Consider the following 12,589-nt stretch of genomic DNA (forward strand, 5'->3'; position numbering starts at 1 on the left):
CTGCATGGAACGTATGTGCGTCAAGCATAAACCACCCTTTACGGCTACACAGCTGTTCGGTCCTAATCCATTGAGTTCCTTTTGCATTGTGCGTGTGGAAAAACTGTTACCATCACTATTAAAAGCTGTTGTTTTTCTTTACATTTTATCACCAATCACGATCGTTCAGATCACCAATCTACTTACTGCATCAGTTTTAACTTGTTGAACCCTGAAAAGAAAGTAAAACACAAATAGGCTCCCTGCTCAAGTCTAAATTAAACATATATATATATTTTGTTTGAGAGTATAGAGCTTTCTGTGTAAGGAAAAAGTAGGACGACTTTGTCAGCTACAGCTAATCTTCATATCAGTTTCAAAGGGGGCTACTTCACCTTTTGCTGACAGTAATAGTCACAAAATCACATTTTTAAATACCTACATCTTAAAACATGTTTTTGACTTCCGTCACTGCTTTTTCTGCACATTACCCTGTTTCTTCTTCCATCCCATATTTCCTTCCTCCTTACACTCACACGAAAGCAGCTTATCAAGACAAGTCCTCTAGCCCTCGCCGTCAGCGCATTTAGCAAGCCATTAATCCAAAGCACCTCTATGTCTGAGTGTGTGTGTGAGTTTTCAAAGGAAAGCTGATTTTGAAATGCCTGTCATATATTTCAGCATGCAATAATACATACAAATGCATACACTCAGGTTCAAAATGTTCAGTTTTTCCTGCTAAAAAAGCTCCTGTTACTCCCTGAGTGTGAAAAACAAAGCAAAAGGAAGACAAAGGCATGGAGAGACAGAGGCAGAGAGTGAGTGCACAGGTTGCAGGCAACAATTAAATTGCTTCACTTGCAGTGAATAATGAGAGCAGGATCTTAAGGAAAACATTTATTAATGGCGCATCCAAAGAGATTAACTGAGCAGCGAGTAAGGGAGGCCGACAGAGTCTCAAAGAAAGAGGAAATATGCAAATGTCTCTACAAGAGATAGAGAGAGAGCAGGATAGGTGCAGGACAGAAAAAAAGATCACAAAAAGCAGCCTGTGTTTGAGAGTCAGGATCAGTGGTAAAGAAAAACTGTGGGTGAGGGAGGTGCATATCTCTTCCATGGAATGCCAAATAATATTTTCAAAGAGTTCATTTTATCTGTGAAAGTGGATTTCTTTTTTTACAAAACATGCAGAAGAGTGCAACTTTAGTTTCACTGTGTCCCTTCCTCGCTGTGCAAAACAGATGTCACCTTGTAGTCGCTGGTGTAGCTGAAGAGAATTTCTTTCATGAAGCACTTGTTGTTGTCCTCCAGCAAATATAATCCATTAAGAGTGGATTTATCTAGTAAACAGCACTTAGAACTATATAGATCAAACAATCTTTGCCCAAACAAAGATTTGGCAGTGTAAGATCGGAACTTTCCTTGAATACAAATTAAAAAGAAATAATTAAAACCTACAGGCTTTATTTGGAACAGATCATTTAAGAGAAGTTGTGTTGCACAGTAAACCACTTCATGTGCAGACTTTTGTCATCTTCACATGCAGCTAAGTGAGGTTATTGCACAAAGACACAGATGTGCTTGACTGAAATTATCTTGTTACAGTGATAAGGCATGTTTACAATACAGGAACAGGGTAAATTTATTGGCCACTTCTGCTCCCCATTGTTCTGATTACTATCCCCGACAAGACTCGGGGACTGTATACACACACCTGTGTATGCACAAACACACACACACACACACACACACACACACACACACACACACACACACACACTAATCTGAAGACCATATGAAGTTTGGAGGTGTGTAGTGATTGACTCTGCAGAAAGTTTGTGATATTACTATCTCATTTAAACTTTTAGTATGTGTTAAAGATCAGCTGTCCATCTGGGAACAAAATTTCAATGTTCCGTCAGTAACCCAAAAAGCTAAATAATTCATAGTCAAATTAATCAGAAAGTTAAGTAATAGATTTGAGTTTCATGCATCCTGCATCCCGATGTGAGTGAAGCTTTTAGATAATGTAACATGAGATAATGCAATGTTGTTACTGAGATATAGTTGACCTTATTCTGCAATAATGTAACACTGGTATTACAAATTTACTCTCAATTTGGAGTTGCATACGTTGCACCAGAGAATATTCAGTTGTAGTTTGATTACTACAGTAAGAACGTTGTTTTTTTCTGAACTAGAGCTGATTGTTCTCTGTCCCATTCAATGGAAGTACTGAGGTGGCATGTTGATTGGCACAAACTGTCTAAAAGCATTCCCAGAAATTATAGAGTTACTTTGCTTATGTTCATAACAATGTCTTTCAACTTTGGTCCTCGGCCCTCACTACCAAACGTGTTCTTGACATTTCTCTGCTTGGACACGTAAATTCACGTGACCTAACTATCTTTCCAGCATGTCAGAGAGTTCTGCAGAATCATGTTGATTAATTATCAGCATGATTTAGGCTTGTTTGCAAACATCAAGTTCTTACCACTGTGGAGAGCCTAACGTGACTGTAGTAGGCTTCTCAGCACCAGGAATAAATTGCGGCCCAAAGCAGCAACACTACAAAAGATAACAATGAGGAGGAATAATGCACAGCAGCTTAATAGATTAGCTTGACTAATCCAATAACCTCTAATCAGAACTTAATTGAACCGTGAATGGTGAAGGTTCTTGATAATATGTTCCAACACAGAAATGCGGAGTGAATCAAAATGCTGCTCCAGTCTGTATTGTTACAAACCAGGAAGGTCTCACTTAAGCAGAATAAACTTTCAGTGAAAGGAAAAAGGAATATTGGGCTTCTCATGAAGCAAGGGCAGTCCATGTTTAATCCAGGGATAAAACACTGCTTAGGTTAGTTAAATTTAAACATACACTGAAAAGGGTATTAATTTGAAAGCTTGTTTTTTATTCCAGTAGTAGGCAAAATGATGGATCTCCTAGTCCTCCAGTTCAACACAATAAAAACAACAAAAGAATAAAGATAAATCCATCTCTCCATTTCCAATGCCATTATAACATCTATGCCAATGCTTCTTAAATATATGTATAGGCATTCCCTTTGTATTTTCTGTAGTTGTAATAATTTTTAGAATGGATTGTTAGAGAAATGCAAAAGACACTGTGGAAGAAATAACTGGTTAAACATTTCCTCTCTAATGAAACCCAGCAGGTTGCATCAAGTCTCTCCAAGCAGCATTCACTCCTCCTGAAAGAGCGTAGAGCCACAGTGGACAGTCGTCTGCATTGTTGATGGCTTTGCAGCAATCCCTCATAACGAGCATGCATGAAGCGACAGTAGAGAGGAACACTCCCCTTTAACCAGCAGAACCAGAACCAGGCTCAGTGTGAACGCTCATCTGCCTCGATCCACTGGGGCTTAGAGAAGACAGAGCAGAGACACAGAAAGCACAGAAGCTCACATTGACCCAGGAATCCTTTCTATGTTAGATGGTAATAGTGGATGATCTGCCTCCCCTGATGATGTCACAGCTAACAGGACGTCAGACCAGGTGTACCTTCTATGAAGAGAAAAATGACATAGAACAAAAAGTGAAAAGTTGAAATAACAACAAACAATGCAACTTGAAGAACAGTAGAAGAACTCAGCAGAGTGAGAGAAATAGACCCTGATGTCCTCCAGCAGCTTAAGCCTATAGCAACATAACTATAGAGGTAGCTCAGGGTAACCTGCTGAACAAATCAATGTCAGGGGGAAATATAAAGTAAAATTGTAACATTGTTTGTTTTGAGTTATAAAAAGCTCTGCCTTTGTTGGAATAACCCCGTTATGTTGTCCAGTGGCAATGTTCTCATCCAGTCATCCCTGGATATTCAGGTCCAGGATACAAGGACAATAAAGGTTATGTGGCTTACAAAACAGAGTCAGAGCAGTCCGTGTCTATTTATAACAGGACAAAGAATGGAACAGAATATATGCAGAAAAAGGAAATATTGGAGAAAAAAAATACAGAAATGTTTATCTAAATAAAAACTGTTATATGTTAAAAATAACTGTGTTTTAATAACAGATCCATTCCAGTTATGCCTGATGGGTAAGAGACTGTTAAAATGATAGATCTTGTTGGGAATTATTCTTTCATTTCACAGTGAGCAGCATTTCCAGCAGCTCATTTTCCTTCAAACATTTTAATGTTTTTGTTTTATTTTATAAATCTAAATACCACAAATCCGAGGCCGTGTTTTTATACCGCCTATTGATTCAGAGAAGTAATTTCAACATCATAAAGAATGGATCGATGGAAAGTGGACTCATCAAATTACCTTGTGGTTTTCTGGGTTTATGCAGCCTTTTGTCCTTTCTCTTCCTCCACACCTCTGTTGCTCTTTTCTATCCTCCAGTTTCTTTGTAATCTGCCCTGTATCCCTCTCTTCACCACCACTCCTCTTCCTCCTGTCTCTCAGTCCTCAGTCCAATCGCTTTTTCCTTGACTTCTACTCTTTCTCAACCTGTTTTTTTGCCCTTTTCCCTCTCTGGCCTCCTCGAGCCAACGTTTCTTTTCAAGCCACGATCAGGCACATGTTTAAAAGTAGAATCCTCTACAACTCTGCTTAGCCCGAGCCGAACTGAGGGAACTAAGGAATGCGGTAACAACAGTTTCATTTCAGCTTCTATTCTTAGAGAGTAAACTGAACTCAGGAGATCATAGCGCTCTCCGTTTAAGCCCCTCTCAGTTTAGAAGCATAAAAGGAAATCGATTGTTTTGAATAATTAAACAAGGAGGACATAGTGTGGTGAAAAAAATAATCTTCTGGAAAAGGAAACAGAATCCCAATGCGTGACGCAGGTCTAGGTTCAAAATAGGAACGAAGGGGATTTTTGGCCTCAGGGTTGCCATGAATAAAAAGAAAGTACACCCTCTTGGACTTCTAGAGTTTCATAAAAGGGATCTGGTCATTATTATGTTCTAAGATATTTTTAAAATCTAATCAAGTGTACAAAAACTCATCATTTTACACATTGTGATTATCTATTGCACAAAGAGGAAGTCAACATGGAAACATTGTGAGTCGATAAGTAAGTACACCCCAACAACTTGTGGAACCAACTTTAACAGCAATAACTTATTTTGTCATTTTCTGCATGACTATCGGTTCCTTACATCTGTGTGTCAGAACCAGTTAGTAACTGCAGTGCAGTAGTTTGTGAGAAAGGCTGTAAATCATGCTGCTCCCTGCTTCACACGCACTCCCCAATTCGACTCTAAATCAACCTCCCCTGCTGGCCTCAAGTATCTTCTGTGACTGCAGACTTTGCTCATTTGACCCTCCATTCCCTCATTAAAGTAAAAACAGCAAACCTTGCACCTGTGTCATGCCGCGTGATCTGACGGTAGATGTGGTTTTTAACTATTGCATTTTTCAAATACGTATAAGGTGTAGTCTGACTGTACAGTCCAGATTATAGTTATGAAAGAAATGGCTCATATGTGGTGGAAAATAAAACCACCAACAGAATGACACGTTAAATGGACGCAAATGCCAGAGTAAAAATGATTGACAACCAGACACATAACACAGATTCACTTACAATATTACACAACAGGCAGACGAGTACCTGACACATCAGCTGATAAAATCAGCAATCTATATACATTTAGGTATTTTTGGGACTTTGAACAACTTGTAAAACATCAAATGTAGTTATTAGCTAGTGGAGAATACTACATCGGTTTCTCAAGCGATATAGTTTAAATTTTTGATATTTTTCTGAATAGGAGGAGATGGGAGCTTTAATGTGGCCAGTTTTGCTTGATGGATATTTCATGAGGTGTTTGGAACCACTTAATGCTATGAATTTCATAAAATGTCAAAATCAATAATAAATTTAATATAGAATCATCGTAGGAGTTCAAGCACAGGAAAGGTTTGCATGCCTTTTAGCTCCACATGTTGGTCTAGCTACAGAGTTTTAAAACAACTAAAAGAGACACATGTGCATTACATGTTATAAGCCAGCAGTGGAAAGTAAAAAAGGATCAGATTTTTGAGGAGGTTTTTTTTCCTGCATATCATGGGTAAGACATGTTTTATGTAAAGCTTAAATGGAATAAAGGTGCTCAACATGATTTCCGCTGTATAATGGTATTTATATCAAACAGCCATTTTATCCTCGGGTATTATGTTTGCCTGCAGAAATGCAGTTTATTGGTTCACCTCCAGTCACAGTGAATGCTCGTTTTACTTCCAATATTTATGTGACACTTTGCAAAAAAACTGTGCCTCATCTATTTGCCTTTTATTTACTGTTTTCCCCCCTTACAAAGTTGTATTTAGATGTATACTTTTACGTTGATGTTGGTTGTAACCGACAGAGTTAAGAGTGTTAGTCTCCTTGGTAGCAAACTGGATAGCTGGACTGGACCATGGCATTTCTTCCTGGTAGTCTCTCCCCAAAGAGCCATCGTGAGATTTGTGAAATCACTTAATCTTTTTTATGGAGCTTGAGTGGCCTTCAGTTTCCTCAAATCTCCCCTGTAAATTACGCAAATGAGCCACGATAAGTCATCCTGCCTCTCAGTCCCAGAAGTGGCCCAAAGCGCCATCTAGACATCCACAAGATTGATTTATTTTCCATGTGAAACCAAAGACACGTCAAGGCCCTTGTATTCCTCAAAATCCCTGCTGTAAATTAGGGTCCTGAACTGTGATGTGTCTTCTTGTCAGTTTGCCCCAAAAGAGGAATGAAAAGCTTCCTGACGTCCCAGCATTCATCATAGTCAAGAGATGAAAAGGCCAACACATTTCACGAGTCCTTTCTGGAAGCCTTCGCTGCAAAACATGCCACTGAGCACAGCGTGTCCTGCTTTTTTTCAGAAGGGCCATCATGAGATCCGTGAACTTCGTCAGTTCCACTTCACCAGCTGGCCGGATCACGGCGTTCCCTGCTACGCCACGGGACTGCTGGGCTTCATACGGCAGGTCAAGTTCCTCAATCCACCGGACGCCGGACCCATAGCGGTGCACTGCAGGTAACGACGCACACATACATGTCGTTTTGTTCTGAAGAAAAACCTCATCGTCTCCTTCTGGTAGTTGATATTTTTTCTTCTTCTCATTTTTAGATTAATTTCATTGATCTATGTTTTCCTATGTCTTTTTTTATATATATTTTACTCACAAAACATCACCGGACTAAGTTCAAATATAAATGTATAATCTTTTTGCTGGACCTGTCTTACCACACAAATCTATATTATATCTACCTATAATATCTAATAAAATGTTTCAACTAGCTTTGCTTTAACAATTTTCTGAATGTTGAGAAGACCAAATGTGTACATTTATGGTCTCAACCAGAAAAAAAACAAAAACATTAAAAGCACAATTTAGAGATGGAACAGAAAAATAGGGAGGCAATTTATTCTATAGATAAATAAAATACATAATTTGCTACACTTTCTACTTTACTTTTCTTTTTTTTTAATAGTGTCCTGTCTGGCAATGTTGCAACAAGAATTGTTGTCTTAATGCCAAAAAGAGCCCAACAGATTTTACTTTCACAAGCAGAGCCATACTGCTTTCGCCGTAGTGTTCCGCTTGATTTATGCCTGCAAGTAGCTTTATTATAATTTATGCTGGGAATATTTCATGTCGTGTGGACACTAAAACAAGAAGGTAGAAGAGGAAAAAAAGGGAGAAAAGGTGAAAAATACAGGAGATAAAAGGGCAAGAATGATGCAACATGCTCAGTCTGCTTCTTCACCTGCACACAGAGATGGAAAAAGAAAATCACAACCAGCCGACAACGTATTACAGATACAGTCAGTTAACGCCTTGATACCATCACTGAAGTATGTACAGTATTAATTAATACGACATGTAAAAAAAGACAGCTGAAGATAATAATAAGGGTTTTCTGTATGGAAGTGTATCTGTAAGCACCTGAATCTGAGCACCTGTAGGTGTTTGGGAGAGTACGTTTGTGTCTGTGAGGTTTATCCATGAGAAAAATGCTCAATAGTGGTTGTGAAGAGCCAAAGACCCGCCCCCTCTTAAACTTTTTTCCACCTGTCATCTTCCTTTTAACAATGTGTTCTTCAACACATGAACATTGTTAAATTTCCCCCCCATCTGTAAACCTTGATAAATGAGACCAAACACAAAATCACTACCAGTCAAAAGTTTGGACTCATCGTCTTATTCAATGGTTTGTCTTTATTTTTATAACTACTTCTGAGAACTCAAGAAAGTTGGAAAAGCATTTCCAGTGACTAAAATATACGAGATGTTTTAAGTTATTTCACAATGTTGTGTCCTGTTAATTCTGTATAGTTGATAAATAATTCATATAGTTTTGAGTCATAGTTTTGGTGTCTTTACTTTGTATCTGCAATGTAGAAAGTAATAAAAATAAGGATATGGCCATTGAATGACAAAGATGAGTTAAAACTCTTGACTGGTAGTGTATTTTAATCCCTTGTCCTATTAATTAAAATTGTGTGGCACATCTTGGTGTTTTTTTATGGGAGTTGGAACTTAAAGGCTGGCGGTTTTCTGATGTTTGCCTTTCATCCATTGTCTTTGAAGCTAGCACAAAAAAAAAACTATCCTCAGGGCAGTGTTTAATGTCAGACAAACTAGAGGTTAATCACATTTTGAGTAACCTTAAAATCACAACTTAAAGTATAATTGGATTATAAAGACTACTAAAAAATAAAGCTATTGGGAATGGAGTGCTTGGACATTTGTATGTAACATTTAAGCCTTTGCGTGCCCCATACTGGCCCACACAAACATTGGATTGGGATTGGATTAATAAACCTTTTGGCTTTACTAGCAGCAAAAAGCACAAAAATTCTATCATGCTCAGGCCCTAAAAAGTCAATCATGTGCACTCATCATACTGTGGACATGTATGTTTTATGTGTATGTGCACCTGTGCATCATCTCCACTTCAGACATGTACATAATCATAATAACAGCAATAATCCTGCATCCTTTGCATTCTGCTCATTGCACCATTGCATTACTGTCTCAATTTGTCCGCTTGTTTATAGTATGGTCATACGTTTTGATACTGCAGTTTGATCTCCATTACTGCATTATTGCGTTATTGTGTAAGTAAACACATTGTGAGCATTTCACAGTCCAAACTCAAATTCCTCGTAGGTGTATGCATACCTGGCAAACTAAGCTGTTTGGACTAGATTTCTCAATTTGTCAGAAATTATTTTAACTTATGATTGCATTTTATAGTCAACTTTAATGCAAAGTGTAGATCTCACCAAAATACATTTCAAAATCTTAGTAAATAATAAAATATATTAGTAAATAATAAAAGAAAAATTCTGTCATAAATGTATTTATTTTCAAAATTCATAAACATTTATCCCGTGTTTTTCTTTTTGGTTTTTTTTCTCCGACCTATTTTCCGTTCTTGGTATTTTTTTTAGTCTGACCTATTTTCTTTTGCATTTGACTGTGAAACAGTGGTTACCTCTATAACATAAAATAAAAGGCAAACAAGTGATGAAAGGTACAATTGCTTGTGTGTTGAAAGTTTAGACTGTAGTGAAATTGGGGCATGACGTGCAGATTCCTTTTCTTCATAAGTGTAAAAGAGCCAAAATTATGAAATGTAGTTTTCTCACTTCGGAAAGCCTTACCAGGGTGCTGGGAAATCGCTTTCACATAAATTAAATGATTTTACTGCAATGTGTATGTAATTAAGTCAAGCTCACAGCATGTTGGTAAAATTGGGATTGCTATTTATGATGACATTCAAACTTTGTTACCAAAAGTTAAGGTCTTAATCACCCTGAGGCGTCTCAAACACATTAAAAAAAAAAGATAGTTTTGTCCGGCCAGAGCTTTCAGAGACCAGGTGAACAATTAAAGCCTTTTGTCAAATCGTTCGGAAATGTTTTCCTGGGATCTTCTTTTTCCACAATGTGTCACTCTCCCCTTACCCTCTCACATAAATGGGTTTATGACATTTTTTAAAGACCGGTTTATTGGTTTGATGTTTAAATGCTTAATCATAATTGCACTGCACGCTTTGAAAATGAGTGTAAATGTGAAACCAAATCTGCATCAGTCATCCCATCTGTTTTATAAGTTTCCTGATTGCCCGACAGCATCTCATTATGCCTCGAGTTACAGTCAAATTACAAAAAGTAGGGGGGGGGGGGTTACAATGGAGAATGTTTAAACTACCTGTGGACCCCCCCCCCCCCCAAAAAAAAAGGAAAGAGTGTAACATAACCGGAGAATGGAGGAAAACAGCCGACAGACAAATGAAGAGAGTCGACACGTAAACAGACGAGTGTGCTGGAAGTATGTGGACGGACAGGCAGGAAGTTATGGCAGTCACTTCCAATTTCCGGGGGCACTCTAACGCTGTTGGCCTGTGTCACAATGCTTTCACACACACACACACACACACACACACACACACACACACACACACACACACACACACACACACACACACACGCACACACACACACACACACACACACACCAGTATTCTGGTCTCTACATTAATCACAGACGCTGACAGGTAATCTGCTGAGGCGCTCTCTCCTTCTCCTCTCTATCTCTCCTTCCCTCTCTGCCTCTCTCTCTCCCTCTTCTCTCCTTGTTTCCTCTCTCTCTCTCTTTCTCTCTCTAGCCATCTCTGAAAACTGTCATAAGGGTTGCGAAATGAAAGATGGGTCTCTTGCCTCCTCTTCCCCATCCCTCTGTGCCTCGTTCCCTCGGTTTCCTCTCGATCCCTTCACCCGGCGCCTCTTTTGCTCTCTGTGATGATCACTCCTATCGCTCACAGTAACCTCTTCACATCATCCCACAGCTCTGCTTCTTTCTCTCCTCCGCTCATTCAGTCCATCCTTCAATCTGTTGCTGTGTCTCTTCTCTCCAGGTGTCGCTGTTAAGGTTGCATCACTTTAACACAAGACATATGATGTTAAATTCTCTTTATGCTTCTGGGTGACAGAGGAGAGCAGGGGCTCAGCGAACATTTCTGCCTTCGTTTTTCAGTCTTTGCTAAATTGGTGCTTTAGCAGTAAAGAGCAAAAAAAAAAAAAAAAAAAAAAATTACCCATAGATTAAAAGGGGGTGCTAGTAAAAAGAGTGAAAAACATAATTCCTCTTTAGAGCTCCATGGCTCTGTCATACTTCAGATACACCAAACAAACTTTAAACCAGGTATGGAAAATTAGCCTCTTTTTTACTTAAACTCATTGGCGGTTTTAAGTTTAAGATTGCTTTCCCAATCTTGTAAAGTTTGATGTAAAGTTGGTATATAGTGCTTATGAATTTGCCCTGAGTGTGATGTATGAGGCAAATCTCACAAGAATGTATTTGGTTTGTAAAGCTTCGGCCACACCATGAACATCAGAGTTTCATTTTATTGATGATCAAGAATTTTGTTTCTTGCTGGCTCTTGGCATTTTTGAGCAAACTTTTTTTTTTCTTTGTTGAAACAAAGCTTCTTCTTCCTTTTAAAAAATTGTCACAAAACAAGACGTGTTGCCTGCAGGTGAGTTCAGCCTTTTTCGTGTGTTTTTGCAGCGCCGGTGCAGGGAGGACAGGTTGTTTCATCGCTGTGGACATCATGCTGGACATGGCAGAGAATGAAGGAGTGGTGGACATCTTTAACTGCATCCGTGAGCTGAGGTCCCAACGAGTCAACATGGTCCAGACGGAGGTAGGAGGGACAATCTGCACATTTCTGGTGAACACAGATGTCAGTCTGGGCGGAGAGGTCGGATGGATGTGCACTGGATGGAAAACATTAAAGGATTTAGGATTCTTTCATTTGTGTCAAATATTTATGAAGAACGTGGTTTAGGTTTTAAATGTAAAGGTTGAAAACTAAAATAAAGGTACGACACCTCTGCACACTCTTCAGCTAATGCTTTGTTTAAGCACCTTGTATTTTTATTTCTGCATACACTCTTCATCAGGTCACACCAAAATCTACTCATTTGCATCCTTGGACTAAAGCCGCAGTTTATTGAGACGTTAAGTCCAATCAAAAGGATCCTAATGGACAACAGTAGCAGGGAGGGAAAAGGTAGAGCCACAGTCAACGGCATTGTGTATTAATTACGGCACAGTGCTGGCAGTCATCAATATTTGTAGAATAAACGCTGACATTGCAACCCCTGGAAGTTCTCCTTAATTATTTAGAACGTGTGGGGAAAAAACTGTTCAGGAAGGTTGCAAGAGGCTTTGTAGAATTTCTGTCAGCTACTTTGCTAGTTGGTGCACTTTGCTGCTGGACTCAGCCAACGGCAGAGGTGGTTGCTGTGGTGATAAAGGGATAGAAATGTTCAGTAACGGCACAAAAGAACGGCTGTGCTGTCGAACGTTGCTCAGTTGGTGCTTATGTGTGGCAGGAAAACATTTTCACCACCCTGCAGCAGTGATAGATGGCAGGGTTTGATCCATGCTTTCACATTTTCTGATCATACCATCAGAATGCTGAGGGTGAAACTGAGACTCAAGTCTGTTACTGTTAAGTTTTGGTTCAGTTTTGGTAATCCTGCATCACTGTACACTCAGCTTTCTGTTCTTAGCTGACAGAAGTGGTCTTAGCTACAGCCCATCTTCATATTTTGTGAATTTTTTT

The 12,589-nt window shown here is 38.9% G+C and overlaps 1 protein-coding gene across 1 annotated transcript in view; it reads left to right on the forward strand.

Annotated features, from left to right (window-relative positions):
• ptprt (protein tyrosine phosphatase receptor type T) overlaps positions 1-12,589 on the forward strand; it is a gene marked incomplete in the record, with an annotated part of 394,538 nt that overhangs the window by 358,639 nt on the left and 23,310 nt on the right. The window contains 2 exon segments of the mRNA XM_036124734.1: positions 6,826-6,980; positions 11,527-11,662. Of these exon segments, the coding sequence (XP_035980627.1) occupies positions 6,826-6,980; positions 11,527-11,662 (291 nt within the window).

The sequence above is a fragment of the Fundulus heteroclitus genome, chromosome 20 (genome assembly GCF_011125445.2).
Source record: "Fundulus heteroclitus isolate FHET01 chromosome 20, MU-UCD_Fhet_4.1, whole genome shotgun sequence".
Classification (NCBI taxonomy): domain Eukaryota; kingdom Metazoa; phylum Chordata; class Actinopteri; order Cyprinodontiformes; family Fundulidae; genus Fundulus; species Fundulus heteroclitus.